Source organism: Monodelphis domestica, chromosome 3, assembly GCF_027887165.1.
Source record: "Monodelphis domestica isolate mMonDom1 chromosome 3, mMonDom1.pri, whole genome shotgun sequence".
NCBI classification, from domain to species: Eukaryota; Metazoa; Chordata; class Mammalia; order Didelphimorphia; family Didelphidae; genus Monodelphis; species Monodelphis domestica.
Genome location: NC_077229.1, coordinates 47,671,549 through 47,692,198, shown reverse-complemented (window position 1 = coordinate 47,692,198; position 20,650 = coordinate 47,671,549). Strand labels below are relative to the sequence as shown.

General features: G+C 34.3%; 1 protein-coding gene across 15 annotated transcripts in view; it reads left to right on the top strand.

Annotated features, from left to right (window-relative positions):
• Window positions 1-20,650, top strand: part of MPHOSPH9 (M-phase phosphoprotein 9) — a 61,850-nt gene that overhangs the window by 14,547 nt on the left and 26,653 nt on the right. For all 15 annotated transcript variants that reach the window (XR_008917339.1, XR_008917338.1, XR_008917335.1 and 12 more), the window contains 4 exons: window positions 1,838-1,925; window positions 3,383-3,489; window positions 18,919-19,044; window positions 19,500-19,951. Coding sequence is in view for 11 of the 15 variants with exons in the window: in XM_056821859.1 (XP_056677837.1) it covers window positions 1,838-1,925; window positions 3,383-3,489; window positions 18,919-19,044; window positions 19,500-19,951 (773 nt within the window). In the remaining 4 variants the exon portion in view is untranslated. The remainder of the gene's footprint in view (window positions 1-1,837; window positions 1,926-3,382; window positions 3,490-18,918; window positions 19,045-19,499; window positions 19,952-20,650) is intronic.

The window sequence follows — 20,650 nt, the reverse complement described above, 5'->3', positions numbered from 1 at the left end:
CCAAGGTAGTGAATGTGAGCTTTAATGACTAACTGCTTGAAAGGCTGTGGATGGACAAGGGATTTGTCTTGTTTGGCTCAGACCCAGAGAGTAGGACTAGGAGGCCATGAATAAGTTATATTTTAGTTTGATAGATGAAAATATTTCCTTTATTGTGATTAAATGTAGGCAAAAGTAGATTAAATATGCCTGTCTAAGGAATGGATTTCTTCTCCATGGATCCTAAGAGACTTGGAAGCAATACTATAAAAAGGGTTCTTGGTGATTTAGAAGTTGGACTAGATCAGGGGTGTCAAACACCCTGCCCACAGGTAGGAATTAGACTAAAATGTCATTGAGAAATATTTAGTAGTAGTAGTGGTAGTCTCTCAGTGAGCGAGAATGACTCGATCACAGAGAGACTACTCGATCACCGAGGGAAATATTTAACAAAATAAATAAAAATACAGTACAACATAGATACTGTTAATTTATGATTTTCTAAGCCAATATGTGACCTACAGGAACCCAATTTCAATTTGAGGTTTTGGGGCACTGGACTAGATGATCTGATGCCACTTCTGACTCTGAGGTCCTGTGGTTCTGAGGGTCTCTTAATATTTTAATGAGTTCAAATTGGGGTAGGCTTTAGTTTCTGACCCAAACTCCTTAATATAAAAGCATGCTTTGTGTTGAAGCTATTCTGAAACACATTTTTAAAAATGTAGATTAGCTTATGGATTTTGGATAGATTGCCTTTGTTTGTATGGCTTTTCTGGGATAAGCTTTTGAAGGTTCTTCATCTTATTAGATGAAGGATTTCAGATCTTTGGTTTTTTTTTTCTTTTAGACACTTTTATTAAGACTAAGTAAGGGTCCTTATATATAGATTTAATGCTCTATAGGCTAAAAGGGTTGACCTTTCAAAAAGGGCTGTTTATTGTTCAATATTTTTATTTCTCATTAAAAGCCAGATCTTTTTGCTTCAGTGGATTAACTGCTTTATGCCAACTGAACCAGAATTAATTTCTTACTTCAGCTTAGTCTTTCCCTGATCTATTTTTTCTGACTTTTTTGAGTTATTGAATCTTTATGGTAATTAGAAAGGTGACAAAGAGGCAAAAGAGATTGTTTGCCAATTTTCTTGACTGGTGGAAAAGGGAGTAAGTAGTGCCTTATGTGACTGAGGATTATTTATTCTCCCTCTAGCAGGTATGGAGTTTTATTAACTCAACATAAATTCTGCTTCTAGGACTAAAGTTTTAAGAAAATCATCTTTAGAGTAAATAGGAAAACAGTATGGAAAAGGTTTGAGGGAGGAATCTGCAAACTGACTATTGCTGCATTTTAATAAGGTTAGCACCTTGGACCTACTGAGATTTGTAATCAGTTTTCTTTTAAAGTTTCAACATAAGTATTTTTCCATTTAGGCTTTGGCATTGATTATTATTTTCATGGTTTTTAAACTTAATTTTATTTGCTATTATTATACATTTGTGAAAACAGCTTAAATGTTCTTCATATGACTTATGTTTGTTGCTGAACTACTTTAGTTCTGAATTTGTTAAATGATAATTGGTTCACTTCTTATCCAGCTTCACTGAGTGAAGTCCTAATCAGACACTCATGTAGACTTCATGCGGAATTAATTTGAGAATGTTAGGGATGAATATCTTCCATTTTTATTCCTTTCCTGTTGTGACTTTTTGTAGCTCTTATGAATGAAACTACACTTTTTTAGTCTTCGGTAAATATTTTGGGGGCTTTCCTATGATACTCCAGTTGGCTGGAGAATTGGGTTCATCAATAAGATTTAGCTTGACTTTATAGTAATAAATTGTTTTTTTTTTAATTGTAGTCTGACTTCAGTGCTGCTACATGTCCTCATACTTTTTACCTTAATAAACAAAATGAGGGCCCAAGTTCTTGGGCTTCTGAAGGAACAGGTATGCTATCTTTCTACTTTCTTATTTTTAAACTTTTTTGTTTTTTTTCTTAATTAGGGACTTGCCCTTTAAGTTCTTATTCTGTTCTGCTTGGTGCCCATTTATAAATGTTGAGGAGCTTCATTCAACTCAACAACATTACAAATTATCCTATAAAGACAAAAAGTAGTACTTTAGGAGTTATGTAAAGCAACCACAAAAGGATTCTAGCATCATCATTTTTTATTTCTTCCCTAAAGGAATTTTGAAAATTTGACAATTCTGCTTGCTAAACATTCATTACTGTTTATAAGGCTCTCAAAATCTCTTCAGTATAACTAGTTTTTTTCATTGATTTAATGAAAAATCTTTATTTATAATTCATTTGAACAAACATTTACTAAGCACCTACTCTATGCAAGGCAATGTTCTCAATTTCTCCTCTACAAAATGTTAAACTGTGAATTTATATATCTCTAACATTTAATTTGCTTTTAAGTAATAAGCATCTCACCTTGTGGACATCTGAATCTCATTTCTGGGCTTTTATTAACTTGTGTTCTATATTATTCTTTCCTCACAAATTCTATTTATTACATCAAAATAATTTATGTAATCATTTTCTAGACATGGAAACTCCTATTTTTTTAATTGATTTTTTTAAAAAAGAAAAGACATATTGCTCACTTCATATATGTATTGTCCAAAGCAATGATCCATTTTGCTTTTCTCTACACTTGATATACCATATCTGATGTGGCTGTCCCTATTCCCAGAATGCACTCCCTTCTCACTCCAGCCTCTTAGAATTGTTAGTTAGTTAGTTAGTTATAGTTAGTTAGTTGGTTAGCCCAGCTCAAACTCAAACTTCTTCATGAGACCTTTCTTGCTTATTCCCCCTCACTGCTTTTCCACTGAAATTTCCTTGTATAATATTTTGTCTCTGTTTATGTCTGCATGTTGTTTCTCCCTGGTAGAATGTAGGTCAGGTACTATTTCATTTTTGTCTTTAGGTCTATAGGTAGTAGCAGAGTGCCTGATGCATATGGGGCTTAATAAATGTTTTCTAGTTGATTGATTGATAGTCTTGTAGAATTTCATATCTAGAAGGGGTCACAAAGGTCCTTTTGTCTGCCCTTTCATTGAACAGAGAGGTCAAAATAAGGCTTGGTGAGGGGAAGGGGCATTATTCCTAAGGTTAGGCAGAGTGAGTTAGTGACAAAGAGTGTTTTATTTAGCTGTGATTATCCAGCATGTGCACATCAATGTGTGGCACAGAGAAGGCACTCAACTAGTGCTTGTTGAATAAGTGAAAATAAGTTACAGACATAGTATGGTTACATAAATTCCTATAAGAAAAACCATAATCTAGGAATTATTTTCATACTCTTCTCTCCATACCTTATTTTTCTTATACACTTTCCTTCTCCTTTACTGTTATCTTTCACTTTTTCACTCATCTTTCTTTTACCTATTAGGAATGAATTATTGGAAACTAGAAGACAAGGACATGTATGACTCTTTGCCTGAGACTTTGGAAAAATCATTTTTAAATATCAGCCCCAAGAAAGTATTATCAAATCAGGTATTTTTTTTTGTTCACATTCCTAAATGTTTTATAACAACAATTCAACTATTGATTTCCCAAACTATACTCTTAACTCATTGGTTCATCCTACTTTTTAATTTTTTATCAATTTCATTTGCTTAAACTTTGTTATCTCATGTGAAAGGAAGATTGGAACATGAATATGCTAATATGTTTATTATGGTTATAATTTGCTTAAAATCTCACTTGTCACTTCCCTTCTAAACCACATAAATCATTTATTATTAGATCAATAAAAATGGCAATACTCTCATTGGAATACTGTTTCTTTTGGGTCTATAATAACAATTCTGCATTACCTTTAAATCATATAATCCTGACTCACAGGTGCTGTAATCATAGGCCTTTAGTTGAAAAATAGAACTAATTGGTCTCCCATTGATGAGGAAACCCTCCACCTGGACATTGAATTAGTTATTCAACAAATATTTGGATAGTGCCTAGTATGGTAGAAGGTGGTAGTATAAAGAAGAAAATGAAAAGACTTTTCCTCATAGTGCCTTATCTCCTTGGTGGGGGCAGACTAACGTAGAAACTACTAATGAAGCAACACATCATCTAAAAATTTGACTAAATAAGAGAGTGGAGTTATGAAGAAAGGGAAGGGCTGGATAAGGAGAGGGAGGTAAAGGCAATTAAAGTGGAAAGGGAAAGGAGAGAGAAAGGCAGAAGGGAGGGAAGGAGGGACATAAGGAAATATGGTAATGTACATGGAAACCCAGAGAGGAACCAGTATACCTGTCTGCAGAGGAGTGCAATAGACTAGACAACCAAACTAAGAGATAATGGTAATGGAGGGGTGGGGAGGGAGGAGCTGATGTTTTATTAGGTCTTAAAGTAATTCTGTCCATTTTGGATTGTAATACTCGGTTTAGCTATGAGTGTTGAAATGATTTGTTGCATATAAGCCAACTAACTCTAAATGAAATAGTGATTGCAAACACAGGAGTATCGAGACTTGGCCTTCGTGACATTACAGACTCTAGATAATGTTGAATCTATATCTGTGCAAAAATGCCTATTTCAACATCAACAACTAGTTGGGTAAACTTTGATGGTTTTCATTGATGGGGAAACCACCTTTTAATTACTTTCCTATTGTTGAGTATCTTGAATATTAGAACCTAAATCTGACCTATATCTGAATCTTTGAAGCATCTTTGAAGCTTTTGCCCAGTGCTCTTAGTTCTTTAGAACCCTTAAGCCTTAATTGGTCTAATTCCAGAAATGCTAAATTTCACATACCAGAAGACAATTAACATTACTGCTAAGGGACATTTCTTAAACCAGATGTCAGTTAGCATGTTCTCCAGTTTTCTCACTATTCTCACTTCTTTTGGATGTGCTTCTAACTTACCCATTTTTCCTAAAACAAGGTTCCCAAAAGTGAATACTGTATTCCTGACTAAGGCAGAATTTAGCCTTTTGTGATTGTTATATTGTACTCAGTCCACTAAAATTCTCAAGTTATTCTTACATGAACCTCTTCATTAACCATTCCTTTTCTGTGTATTTGTGAAGTTGATTTTTGAGCTCCTTTTGACTCACTGTCTTATTCCTCATGCTGATTGTTCTAAACATTGCTTCTCTAACTCCAGCTCAGTAACCTCATACATTTTTAGCAGATAAAATAACTTGCTATTGCATTAAGGGGACTGTGGGACCATCAAAAGAGTTCTCAGAGGTTCTCCTCTACAGCCTTTATAACTTCTTAATATCATAAATTTGTTTGTGCCTTTGATCCTGTTCAGAATTGGGAGGAACCTCAGTTGCCATTTAGTCTGATGACATACCTTAAAACTAATATTCCAGTGATATGATATTAGCCAAGCAATGTGCTATTTGATAAGGGGTAATACAATCTTTTCTTGAAGATCTATTAGGGAGAAATCATTAATCCTCAAGTTAACTTTCATCCATTTTTTGATGGCCAAAGGAAGTTGTTGCCTAAATTTGTCTCTCTCTCTGACTTCCACGCCTAATAATTTCCTCCTTGAGCCAAACAGAGTAAATCCAATTCCTTTTTTAGAACATATTCCCTTTCTCTAATTGTCATTTTGTCTGCTGGTTCCTTTGCTGATTCCTACAAACATGCCCAACTCAGCACTATTTTTTTTATCATTTAATGTTCATTTTATTTTATAATCCTAATTCTGCTTAACATACTTTAGGAACCTGTTGTTAAATATCTTAACTATTTATCTACCCAAGGGAGTACTATTTCCCCCTCTACTCATAAAGTCCTTTTTAGTTGATGCCTTTGTCAAGGAATTCATTAAAGACATTTTTTTTAACCTTAACTTAAAATTGATACTAAGTTTCAAGGCAGAAGAGTGGTAAGGACTAGGCAGTTGGGGTTAAGTGACTTGCCCAGGGTCACACAGCTAGGAAGTGTCTGCGACCAGATTTGAACTTAGGACCTACTGTCTTTGTGTCTGATTCTAAATCCATTGAGTCACCGAGCTGCTCCTCAGAGTTGTTTTAATTTTCATTTCTCAAATTAATAATGAGAGCATTTTTTGCATGACTATAGAGAGCTTTAATTACTTTATCTGAGAATTTACCTGTTCATATCATTTGACCATTTATCATTTGGGAAATGCCTTATATTCTTACATATTCAATTCACTTCTCTATGCATTTGAGAAATGAGACCTTTATTAGAGAGAATTATAGAGTTTTGTGCCATTATGATTACTGTGTACTTGCCCATCTTGTTTAATCCTGTTTAGTTTCTGACTTCCACCTCCCGCAATTTGCCCTTTTTTCTACCAGCCTCATCCACCTTCTTTTATCACCTTCCCATTCTACTTTCCTGTAGTGTAAGATAGATTTCTATACCCAATTGATTGTGTATGTTCTTCTCTCATTGAGCCAATTTTGATGAGAATAAAGTTTACATGTTTTCCCCAATTCCTCTATCTTCTCCTCCACCGTGAATGCTCTTTTATGTTCTTCAATGTGCAATAATTTACCTTATTTTATTTTCCCCTTCCCCTCCTCCTAATGCATTTCTCTTGCCTTTATTTTTTATATCATTCCATCATATTTAACTCATATCCTTGCTCTGTCTATGTATACTCCTTCTAACTTCTCTAATAATGACAAAGTTATTTGATGTTGTAAGAATTATCTCCCCATATAGGGATGTACACAGTTTAATCTCCCTGAATGCCTTTTGATTTCTCTTTTCTGTTTACCTTTTTATGATTCTCTTGTATTGTATTGTATTTGAGAGTCAAATTTCCCATTCATGTCTGGTCTTTTCATCAGGGATATTAAAAGTCCTCTATTTCATTCAATACCCATTTTTACCCTGAAGGATTATGCTAAGTTTTGGAAAAGTGATTCTTGATTGAAGTCCTAATCTTCTGAAATATCATATTCAGACCCTCCAGTCCTTTAATGAAAAAGTTGCTAGTCTTGTGTTATTCTGTGACTCCAAGATATTTGAATTGTTTCTTTTTTGGGTGTTTGCGATATTTTCTACTTGACCTGGAAGTTTTTGAATTTGACTAATATTCCTGGCAATTATCTTTTTTGGGATCACTTTAAGGAGATGATTAATGGATTCTTCCAATTTCTGTTTTGTCCTCTGGTTCTAAAATATCAGGGCAGTTTTTCTTGACAATTTCTTGAAAGATATCTAAACTCTTTTTTTTTTATCATAGCTTTTGGGTAGTTTAATAATTCTTAAATTATCTCTCCTATATTTATTTTCTAGTCAGTTTTCCCAGTGAGATACTTCATGCTTTCTTTTATTTTTCATTCTTTTGACTTTGTTTGATTGTTTCTTGATGTCTCATAGAGTCATTAGCTTCCACTTGCACAATTCTAATTTTTAAGGCATTATTTTCTTGAGGAAGCTTTTGTACTTCCTTTTCCATTTGGCCAGTTCTACTTTGTAAAGAATTCTTTTTCTCAGTGAATTTTTGCACCTCCTTTTCCAAAGGGCCAATTCTGTCTTTCAAGATGCTTTTTTCTTCAGTGAATTTTTGTCTCTATTTTTCTATTTAGCCAATTTTGCTTTTTAAAGAGATCTTCTCTTCATTGGACTTTTGTGCCTCTTTTACAAACATTTTGGCTTAATTAAGGTATTCATTTCTTTAGTATTTCAGAGAAAACTCACTTGAATTTCAGATTCTTTCAGTGCTGTCTGGGATATCAATGATTCTGAGGTTTAATTGTTTGCATCTATATTCTAGGTTGATCACTTTTTCCTGCTCTATTACCAACTGGATTTCAAGTTCTGTTACATTCAGAACTTGTTCTTCCATTTTGTTTCTCTTTTCTATTTTTTCCTATACTAGATCACTTCTCATTTTTGCTATTTCTGACAATATTCTACTGAAGAAGTCCATTTCTGTATATTTTCCTTTATTTCCTTACAAATGTCTTTGACTGAAATAATTTTTCTTTAGATCCTTTAGAGTACCTAATATCCAAAGTAGTTGATCTTTTAGCATTTCTTGAGTTGCTTTTGGCATTGTTTCTACAGATATTAGATACATTTTGAACTGATGATAAAGATGAAATTAAACTTAATAATCACTATTTTCACAGATGTTTTGTACTGACATTTTCATTGTAACAGGTATATCACCTTCCTACTAAGGGTCCCAGCCCTAAGAGAAGGGAGTGCCTTGGCTAGAAAAAAATTGTGTTGTATTCAGAACTGCCTTATAAGCTCAGAACTTCAATATTATTATATTATTTTATATATTAAAACAATTTAAATCTTTTATATATATTTTGAGTCCTCAGTTCTTTCCTGTCCTCATTCTCCTTCCCATTCACTCAGATGATTAACAATATGGTATAGATTTTACATGTGTGATCATGTAAATCATTTTTACACATGTAATAACTAAAATTATGAGACTGTAACTTAATAACTTTATTAAATCAAAGTAGTAGTAGTAAAGAGAGGAAAAGGTAGGGGAGAAGTAGAAGGATACTTAACTTTCTAATATATGGTCCTATTTATGGGCCTATAGCCGAACTCTGTCCATTCTGCTCTCCATACTCATGTCAAAGACTTTTCTTTCCTGTTGGATCTCCCTTTATAAGCTGTTTTCTCCACCCACTAACTCTTATGCCTTATATCTCAGGAACCAATCATAGTTTCTAAATTTGCCTGGGCTGCTGGGGGGCGGGGCAGTACCTGTAGAATCAGTTTCCTGTCTTGTTGGTTCCTTTGTTCTTTAACTTCCTTTTTTTGAGGGCTTATCTGTACCTGAATTTACTCAGTGGTATTTGACCTCCAGGTCACTAAGAGATGATGTTTAAAAAAAAGCAACACTGGAGAGAGAAATTTGCTTTCAACACATCAGTCCTTTTGTGGAAGAAAAATATATATAAGAGTGAAATATGTTTTGATCTGGATTCAGACTTTACCAGTTCTTTCTCTGGAGGCAGATGGCATTTTCTATCATGAATCCTTTAAAATTGTTTTGGATCACTGTGTTATTGAGAAGAGCTAAGTCATTCACAGTTGTTCATCATACAGTATCATTGTTATTGTGTACAGTGTTCTTTCTCCTGGTCCTGTTCACTTCACTCTGCATCAGTTCATGTAAGTCTTTCCAGATTTTTCTAGAATTATCCTGCTCTCAATTTCTTAAAACATAATAGTATTACATTATAATCATATCCACTACTTGTTTAGCCATTCCCCAATTGATGGGCATCCCCTCACTTTCCAATTCTTTGCCATCACAAAAAGGGCTGCTATAAATATTTTTGTATATATGGGCCCTCTTCTTTTTTTTTTCCTTTCTCTTTGGTTGGGATATAGACCTAGTAATGGTATTATTGCTGGGTCAAAGGGTATATGACATTTTATAGCCCTTTGGGCATAGGTCCAAATTGGTCTCTAGAATGATTGAATGAGTTCACAACTCCTCCAATAGTGCATTAGTGTCTCTATTTTTCCACATCTCCAATTTTTGTCATTTCCCTTTTCTGTTGTAATAGGCAATCTGATAGATGTGAGATGGTACCTCAGAGTTGTTTAAATTTGTACAATGTTATTTTTAAAAAGCCTTAACTAGACATCCTCTCTCCTCTTTTACATTAGAAAAAGATAATCTATATTGCTTTCACTCCCTCTCATCTCACTTATTATCATCCTCTTATATTCTGGCTTCTAGCCTCAACACTTAACTGAAATGTTCTCTTCAAAGTTACCAGTGATCTCTTACTTGACAAATTCATATCTTTTTTCTTAATTCCCATTCTCCTTGATGTTTCTGACTACCTTTTATAACTTCCTAGGTACCCTTTCTTTGGATTTTGCTCTCTTGTGATTTTGCTCCTACTTTTTTGAAATCTCCTTGGATTCTTTTGCAGTTTCATCATTCATATCACATCTCAGAGGAACCTACTCAGAGGTTCTTTCCTGTGTCATCTCCAATTTTCTCTTTACTCAGTCACTTGGGGAACTTGTCTGTTCTCTTGAACTTAATTATCATTTCTATGCAGAAGACTCATGGATCTATATATCTAGCTTTTAGCCTCTTTCTTGAGTCTTGCATCAGCACTGTCTACTGAACATTTTCAAATTTCTCCCAATATTTGAAACATCCTATCCAAAACAGAGCTATGTATTTACCCCTGGCAACCCACCCTTTCTTCTGATTGTTTATTTCTCTTCAGGGTATCACCATTTTTCTAGTCTCTCAAGTTAGTAACTTTGGTGCTACACTTGAAAACACTCAGCCTCTCCCCAAATACCTATTCAGTTTTCAGACCTTGTCATCCACATCTCTTGCATATATCAGTGTTCTTCTCTGTGTGTGTTTATACACAACATAAATATAGTGTATACATACATATATATGTATATATATATGTATGCTGTCTTCCTCACCTCTTGCCTGGAATATTGCAATGGGTTCTTAATTAGTTTCCATTTGCCTCAAGAGTTTCTCGAAGTCATCCATCTAGTTGCCAAAACTATTTTCCTCAAATACAGCCTGAATGTGTTACTTCTTGACTGAATATGCTCCAGTGGTTGGAGCATTTATATTTACTATATATAATAAAATATTATATTTAATAATAAAAATTAATATTAATGCCTCTTTAGTACTTTTAAATCTTTTTACAACTTGAATCCTTGACTATTTTTCTGACTTCACTGGATATTATTTTCCTTGCTTCATTTTGTGCTCTAATCAAACTAAATATTTTTTAGTTTTTAACCAAACTAATATTTGCTATTCTTCAAACATCATTCTGTCTCTTATTTCCTCCTCTGCACTGATCTGTACTCCCTATCTAGAATGCCTTCCCTTCTGATCCTTCTTATTACTTCCTTAAATATTAAGCTTTTCAAGCTTCTATATGAAACCTTTTTGGGTTTCCCCCAACTGCTAGTACTCCCTCTCTCTCCCTAAACTACTTTGTATTCATTTATATATGTACTTGTTTCTGCAGTGGAATGCAAGCCCATTGAGAGTAGGAAATGTTCCTTTAAAAAAAAATTAAAAAATCCAACTTTATTTTATTGGTAACTCCAAATTCTCTCCCTTTCTTCCCCCTCCCACCCACGGAGAAGGCAAAAATCAAAAAACTAACTTTACATAATATTTTGTGTCAGGCCCTGTGCTAAGCAATTTACAAATATTATCTCATTTAACTGTCACATCTCTGAGAGGTAGGTGCTTTTATCTCCATTTTACAGGTGAGAAAATTGAGACCAATAGAAAGTTTTAGTGATTTTTCCAAGGTCACATAGCTAGGAAGTACCTGAGTCTGGATATGAACTTGGGTCTTCTTAACTCCAGTCCAGATGCTCCACACTGTGCCATATGTGTAGTCATGCAAAACAAAATTGCCATTTGAGCTATGTTTTTAAAAAAAGGCAAAAGAAGAAAACATGTTTCAGTCAGCCCCCTTGAGCCTATCAACTCTGTCTAGGGATGGATAACTTTTTTTTCTTCATGAGTTTTTAGAATTGTGGTTGGTTATTGTTTTAATATTGCTGTTACTGTATACATTCTTCTCCTCATTTCATTCTAATTCTATATAAGTTCATACAAATTTCCCCAGGTTTTTCTGAAACTCTCATAATTTCTTACAGCACAATAATATTCTATCACATTTACATATTATAACTTTATTAAACCATTCCCCAGCTGATGAGCATTCCCTCAGTTCCCAATGCCACTGCAAAAAGAGCTGCTCTAATTTTTTTGGGGTTATTTTCTTTGATCTCTTTGAAGTATAGACTTAGTAACATCCATTAAAATCATCCATCAAAGGGTATGCATGGTTTTATAGCTCTCTGGGTATAGTTGCAAATGGCTTTTCAGAATGGTCAGACTAAATTCACAACTCTATCAGCTGTATATTCCACATCCCCTCTGTCATTTTCCTTTTTTGTCATCTGATTCTCCTTCTCATGTAAGAAGGTAGTGAGGAGGTGTGAGGAGGTAGGTACTTGATGGGTTTGATTACAAGTTAGAACATTTTTTTAAACCCTTAACCTTCCATCGTAGAATCAATACTGAGTATTGGTTCCAAGGCAGAAGGAGTGGTAAGGGTTAAGAGTGGCAATGGGGGTTAAGTGACTTGTTAAGGGTCACACAGCTTGGAGGTATCTGAGACCAGATACTCTAAGCCTGGCTCTTAATCCACTGAGCTACCCAACTGCCCCCAGTTATTTTTGATAGCTATTAGTTTGTAAGTTTGGTATTACCACCGACTTTCGTTTTTCTCACTTTTCATATTATCATTTCCTAGCCATTCAACTTCTAGAGTCCTTTCCTGAATTTGCATTTCTCTAATTATAAGTTAGAGCATTATATTGATACCTATTAGTAACTTTGATTTCTTCCTCTGAAAAGTGTGTCTTCATATCCTTTGACTATTATCAGTTTGGGGAGTGATTCTTATTCTTATAAATTTGACTTAGTTCCCTACACATTTTTTTTTAAACCCTTACCTTCTGTCAATACTAAGTATCAGTTCCATCCTTTCCCATTTCCCATTTCTACCATCTTAGTACAGACTTTTATTATCACCTTCCTCGATAGTTTATTAGGAACTTTGTGTTTTCCTATCTCCACTTCTCATTCATCTCATCTTTCCAGTTTATCCTAGAATACCTCACACAGTGCTTTGTTTTATAACTCTAATGTATTTATGTTATGTCACAACTATTTGTGTTGATGTCTTATACTACAAGGCTATAAGGTCTTATAAGACTTAAAGTCAGGGAAAATCCAAAATATTTCTATCTTTTTCTAGCAATAGTGCTCAGCACAGAGTAGCTTCTTAATAAATGCTCATTGTTTTTAGTTTTATATTCTTTAAGATTACTACTGTGCCCAGAATGAGCATTTTGCCTTTTGTCACTGCTATAATTGGATCTATAGTTTGCTTGATTCCGAAAATTTCCTTAATATACTCTTGGATGGATTTTGTCTCCTTTGAAACTTCTCGGCAAAAACCACATTTTGGAAACTTAGAACAAACATGAGGGAATGAAAGAAAAGCGGAATGGTTCCTCATCTTTGCTTGGACTTTTTCAGGTAGACCTTATGAAATTATGAAGAAAAGGTGTTTCTTGAAATTCTTTCTCTTTTTCACTAAAGAAGATCCTTGACTTCCTGCTCAGGAAAACAGAGGGAATTTTTTTAATGGAGAAAAAATCTTAAGATTCTTTTTTTAACTTTAAATTTTATTTTATTTTTCCCCCGATTACATATAAAAAGTTTCTAACATTTTAAAAATAATTTTCAGTAAAACTTTTCCACATTAATCTTTTTTTATAAGGAAACTCTGAAGAAGAAAAATAAGAAAGTTAAAAAATTTGCTTTGTTCTGGATTCAGACTCTTATCAGTTCTTTCTATGGAAGCAGATAGCATTTTTTACTATGAGTCCTTTGGGATAGTTTTGGATCATTATATTGCTGAGAATAGCTAAGTTCTTCATAATTGTTCATCGTACAGTATTGCTGTTACTGTGTGCAGTGTTCTCCTTGTTCTACTCACTTTATTCTGTTTCAGTTCCTATCTCTGGGTTTTTCTGAGCTCCCCCTGCTTGTCATTTCTTATAGCATAATAGTATTTCATTACAATCATATGCTGTAACTTATTCAGCCATTCCCCAATTGATGAGTATCTCTCACTTTCCAATTCTTTGCCCTTACAAAAGAGTGGCTTTAAATGTTTTTGTACATATAGGTCCTCATTATTTGTTTGTTTTTTATCTCTTTTGGATCTAAACCTAATAATAGTTATTGCTGGGTCAAAGGGTATGTGCTGCTTTAATAACTCTTTGGGCATAGGTCCATTGCTTTCCAGAATGGTTAAATCAGTTCACAGCTCCTCCAACAATGCATTACTGTGTCCCAATTTCTCTACATCCTCTCCCAAGTTTTGTCATTTTCTTTTCTGATATTATAGTCAATCTTCAGATGTGGGGTGTTAACTTAGGGTTGTTTTAATTTGCATTTCTCTAATACTGATTTGGAGCAATTTTTGCTTGACTTTAGAGAACTTTAATTACTTTGTCAGAGAATTGCCTTGTTCATATCCTTTGACTATCATTTGGAGAATGATTTGTGTTCATATTATACATTTGATTCGTTTATGTATTTGAGAAATGAGGTCTTTATTAGAGAGACTTGTAAAAAATGTTTGCAGTAGTGTGATTGCTGTGTATTAATTCTTTATCCTATTACCCCCTATTTAGTCTCTGGTCACCACATTCTCCAATTTGTCCTCTTTTCTATTAGCCCTGCCCCAATTCTTTTATCACTTTTCCCTCCTACTTTCCTGGAAGATAAAAACTAAATTTCTATACCTAATTGATTGTGCATATTCTTCCCTCATTAGCCAGTTCTGATGAGAATAAGGTTCATGTGCTCCCTTCCCCACTTTCTTCATCTTCTCCTCTACTGTAGAAGCTCTTTTATGTAAAATATTTTACTCATTATATTTTCCCTTTCCTCCTTTCTTTCTCATGCCTTAATTTTATTTTTTAAAGATATCCCATCATATTCAACTCATGCCCTTCCTTCTATGTATGCTCCTTCTAATTGCTCTAATAATAATGAAGTTCTTAGGAGTTATAGGAGTCATCTTCCCATGTAGGGAAGTAAACTGTTTTACGTTGTTGAATATCTTTTGATTTCTTTTTCCTGTTTAACTTTTCATGATTCTTTTGAGTCTTTTACTTGAGAGTCAGATTTTCCATTCAGCTCTGGTTTTTCTATTAGGAATGTTTGAAAGTCCTTTATTTCATTGAATATTCATTTCTCCCCAGAAGGATTAGGCTCTGTTTTGCTGGGTAAGTGATTCTTGGTTGAAATCCTAGCTCCTTTGCCCTCTGAAAAATCACTCTGAACTTTTAATATAGAAGTTGCAAAATCCTGTGTTATTCTGACTATGACTTTACAATATTTGAATTTTCATTTTGGCTACTTGAAGTATTTTTTCCTTGACCTAGGAATTCTGGAATTTGGCTATAATATTCCTGGGAGTTATTCTTTGATCACTGGATTCTTTTAATTTCACCCTCTGGTTCTAGAATATCAGGGCAGTCCAATAATTCTTAGATTTATCTTGACTAGATTTATTTCCTAGGTCAATTATTTTTCCAATGAGATATTTTGCATTTTCTTCTTTTTTGACTTTGATTGTGTGACCGTGAAAATGTGGGTTTCAAGACTGTGAATTGCCCAAAACTGTAAAGATAATTTTTAGTGTCTTGATTTTATATAAAAAATAAGTGGTTGCCATGGGAAAAATTCCCAAATATGAAATACCAAGTCAGCTGGGTTGGGTTTTATGGAGATTTTAATTAATATAAATGAAGGAATTAAGGAAAGGGAAAGAGACAGAGTAAGAGGAAATAGGAAAAGGCTAGGGCCTAGGCCAATGGCCAAGGTCCTTTCTCTTTAAGAGCAAAACTAAGTCAACGTCTTTAATCACTCACCACAAGATCTTTCCAACCAAAACTCTACTGTTCAGAGAGACTCTCCAGTTCAGCTCCTGAGCTCAACTAAGTTCAGCCACCAAGAGACCTCACTGAGAGAGCCCAGCTCTCAGTTCCTGACCTCCTTTTAAAGAGAATTTTCTGTTATGTCACCTTCCCTAAATTTTCACATCTACCAATCACAGTAGACATTTTCCACAAGACTGACCATTCTTAATTCACATCTTCTTTTGTTAATCACCTTCTCTGGGTAGACTAAAACTTCACACCTCTTTTGTTAAACTTGCCTTTTGTTTGCTTGACCTTTTAGTGATTAATTTGACCTTCATAGGTACTTAGCACTCTTTTGTATTAGATCTAAAAATAGACCTAGCTTAAGGGCTTGGCCTCACTATAAGTATGGGTTGGGGACTTTTTCATTGTTCAGTAAGGAGTTTTACAACTTTATCTTCCCCTAAAGTATGCCTCCTAAGTATAGGTGGAGTAATTTTAAAGTTCCCAATACATTCCTGATCAAGTACCTTCATTGTTTAAATGGGGAATAATCTTAAGATAATGTTCCAAGGTAGAGTCTGAGAAATTTTAAGATTCACAATTGTTTCTTGATGTCTCATGGAGTCATTAACTTCCACTTGCCCAATTCTAATTTTTAAGACATGATTTTCTTGAGTGAACTTTTATACATCCTTTACCATTTGGCCAATTTTACTTTGCAAAGAATTCTTTTCCTCAGTGAATTTTGTAACTCTTTTCCCAAAGAGCCAATTCTGCCTTTTAAGAAGTTTTTCTCTTCACTGCTTTTTTTGTGTATCTTTTTCCTTATGGCCAAATCCCACCTTTTAAAGGAGTTCTCTTCATTGGATTTTTGTGCCTTTTTTTTTTACCAGTTCTATTTTTTAAAGATATTAATTTCTTCAATATTTTTGTGCCTCTTTTACCAACTTGTTGACTATTTTTTCATGTTTTTCTTGTGTACTCACTTCCTTTTCCAGTTTTTCTTCTACCTTTCTTACTTAATTTTTAAAATCCCATTTGACCTTCTGCATTAATTCTTTTTGGACTTAAGAGTAATTCATCTATTCTTGGAGGCTTTTTCTTGGAGTGTTGACTTTGTTTTCTTCTGAGTTGTGTTTTGGTCTTCTCTGACACCAAAATAGCTTTCTATATTGAGTTTCTCTTTTGTTGTTGTTATTTATTTGTTCATTTTCCAGCCAGCATCTTTCCTCTTATCTTAAAAAAAACTGTTAAAGTTCGGCTCTATAACTGTGATGAAGGGAGCATTGTTCTAAGTTTCAGGTTCTTTGTGTATCTGTTTTTTTCTAACTCTGGGGATTAGTCTATAAGCTTTCAGTTCTTCGAAGGTGGTATGCCTTTCACCTTGGAACTGTGATCTGGTCCTGTGCATGGGCCATGCAACAAGAGTCTTACACCCAGAGCCAGCAAAGGGACCCGTGTAATCTCCTAACCCCCTCTTACCTTCTATGGATGAGCACTCCAGAAGCCTTTGCTGCTGATTGAGCTGCTCCCCAGGCCTGTTGCTGTGGTGGGACCTGGCTTGGCACACTGCTTTGTGCTCCATTTCTACCCCTGTGCAATAGATCTTTCATGCTGGCCTTCTGAATTGTTTTGGGGCTAAAAAAATTATTTTACCCAATCTTTTCATGGATTGTGCTGCTTCAGGATTTGTTTGGAGGCATTTTATCATAGTTTTTTGGAGGGTAGTTTGGTAGAGATCAGGTGTGTGTACCTTCTCTGCCATGAGAAAGTAAGATTTTTTCATGGAATAACACCCCTTTTGTAAGACTTTTTATGATATTGCTGTCAAATTTTTTTTAAACCCTTACCTTCCATCTTAGAATCAATACTATGTGTTGGGTCTAAGGCAGAAGAGTGCTAAGGGCTAGGCAATGGAGGTTAAGTGATTTGCCCAGGGTTATACAGCTAGGAAGTGCTGGATGTCAGATTTGAAGTCAGGACCTCCTGTCTCTGGGTCTGGCTCTCAATCTACTGAGCCACCTAGCCTGTCCAGACTTTTAAAAAAAGCTTATTTTTATGGTTTTGAAAAACTCAATTTTAAAACAATCCTTCCCAAGCTAGTCAATATAACATCCATGTATTTATACACTCATAGCATCCTCCTTTGCAAAGATGAGTATATATATATGTGTGTATATATATATATATATATATATATATATATATATATATATATATATATATATATATATATATAGTGTGTGTGTGTATTTTTCTTTCTTTTTAAAAAAATATTTTAGGATATTTTCCATGGTGTTATGATTCATGTCTTTCCCTCCCCTCTTCCCTCCCTCCTCCTGGAGCTGACAAGCAATTCCACTGGGTTATATTCATGTATCATTGTTCAAAACCTATTTCCATATTATTCATATTTGCAATAGAGTGGCCTTTTAAAGCCAAAATTGGTGAGGTTGTATTTTTAAGTTTGTTCTTTGGGCCAAGCTTGACCATTATATATACTAAGACAAGAATCCTTCTTTTAACTTTAAACTCTTGTTTTTGTTCCTCCCAATCCTATGCATAAATGATACCTCTTCTTGGAACTTGTATTTCTTGTTAGTTAATTGACCTGTCTTTAATCACTCAGTACAAAATCTTTTCTATTCCCAAATCAAAGACCTTTTATGAAGGGGGAAGTAAAAGTAATAAGATTCAATAAATATATTGGTGAGAATACTCCTGGTCTTTCTTTGAAGATTGCTGAATATTTGAGCTTGCCTTCACTTATGTTTAAAATAGAACTAAATTAATTACTCTCAAGTTTGTTTTTTAAAGATAACTTAGTTTGTTTTTTTAACTCTTACTTTCTGACTTAGTAACAATTCTAAGGTAGAATGGCACAGGTTAGGCAAACCGAGTTAGGTGATTTTCCCTGGGTCAAACAGCTAGCAAGTGTCAGAAGCTGGTTTTGAACCTAGGTCCTCCTGACTATCCTAGAGCCACCTATATGCCCTTGATAATTTAGTTCTAATTGTTAGAGCAAGAATTGTGAAAACCCCTTCAGTGGCTATTTAGTACAATTCATATGTGAAAAAGAATTCCCATTCTAACATACACAAGTTATCATACAGCTTTTGATCAAAGGCATTTAACAAGGAGAAATCATTATTTCCTGAAGCAACCTTTTCCACTCGTGGACAAATCTCATTGTTTTTTTCCTGACATCCTACCAAAGTTTGCTCCTTTGCAGCTTCTTCCAATAGTTTCTGGTTCTGTTCCAGGGATCAAATGGAAGAAATCTTTTGGGAAAGATTTTTTCTTTTTTTTTTTCTTTCATTTACAGTGGATGGTGTTCTATAACCATTTTCAAGTATCTTGCTAATCTAGTTTACAAATTTCCAAATTGCAGATTAGTATTTTAGCATATTATCTAATAGCAACAATAAACTTTTTTAAAATGTTATTTCATATTTTTGAAGTCTAATTCTGCTGATGAGATGAAGATGCCATCACTGAAGGATATTTATCATACTAATCAAAGGAAAAATAAGCAGTTAGCTGATTGGACTCTTACATCTGCTTCAAATCCCAGCCATCCACCAGAGGTAATGGCATCACATGTATTTTTGTTGTTCTTCAGATCATCTACAGTTGTGATTGTTCTGAGACTTTATGTTCTATGATTCATATATAGAATCTTACATTTTAAAAGTTTGGGATTGTTGAAAATGCCCTTTTAGTTTATTGAATGTGATTGAGCCCAATTTCCTCTTTACTTGGTTCTGGCCACATCTAATTATCTTTTTGTAGAACCCCTCTAAGGTATATATCCTAACTTAGTGAGTGGCCCCTGCCAGCTACACATCCAAATCTTTACAGTATACTTTCATTCATTCATCATTTGTTTTTTTCCTGTATGGATTGCAATACACTCAAAATGCGAAGTGCTTTGTGGTTCTAACTTTTATAATAAACTTTGACTTTTGATAAGCTATATCTGACATTAATATTAAAAAGAGTATTAAATATCATTGCTTACTCTTGTTTTTTTTACTTTTAGGTATTAACTCTAGATCCAGCCCTACATAGGAAGCCAAATCAACAAATTTCAGGGATTCAATCAAATAACTTTCGATGTAACCATAAAAGACTGTCTTTCTCACCAGAATCTGTAATAGAGCCTAGTATTTCTAGCCACTCTGACATAGATTCATTTTCACAAACAAGTAACCTCACTTCCTCTCAGTTAGATAGATCCCCCAAATATCCTTCAAATATCAAAGCTTTACCTTTAGATTCTTGGAAAAGTCATGTACTCCCAAATGAAAGCAGGACCAGTTCTGCTTTTCCTTTAGCACATACTGTTGTTAGTAATGAAATTTCAATCAACACTGAAGATGAGGAAAACAATTCAACCACCATCACTCATTTCCGAGTTCCAAGTGTAGACAACAGTTTGCCAGAAGGCAGTGTTTCCGTGTCTTGCCTGGAAGACCCAGTAGAGTTATCCAAGTATGTATGATTTTTTAAGTGCGCTAAAGTTAGTTACCAAGTTTTTGTTTTGTGCTTTTCTCACATGTATTGGAGAGTGGATAGTGGGTACAGGCCAGCATCAGAGTCAGGAGAATAGTGTTCATATCCTGTCTCTGGCAGGTGCTGGTTGTACTGGTGATCTCAGCAAATGAGCCATTTAACTTCTTTCTCCAGCTTGGGCTGTCTTCCTTGATTTTGTTACAGATGAGCGTCCACTTTGAATAGGCAAAGTTTTCTATACTGTTGAAATAACAGACCTGGATCAAAAAAGAAAACATTATGTTGGCTAAAGTAGAAGGCAATGAAAAAGATTTTAGTATTTATATTTTATACTGTACATCTTAAAAAAGAAATCATTATCAACCTGAAAAATACAGAACTACCAAAATAGTTATAATAATGGTCTTTAATTGAGGTAGAAAGATTAATTTGGGAAACCTCATAGAACCTCAGTCCTGGGACTTGATTGAACTGTGAACACAGTACGGTATACTCATATAGATTTTGGAGAAGAAGGAGGACTTAATGTCCTTTCACTCATTTGGAACCTGCAAAAATGACTGAGAGGTCTAGATGCAATAGTCAAAGACTAGCCTGGATACAAAAGGAGAAATTAAGAAAACATAAAGGGTATTTAAGGCTTGATTATATCTGCCAATCCTATCTAAAGTAATCAAG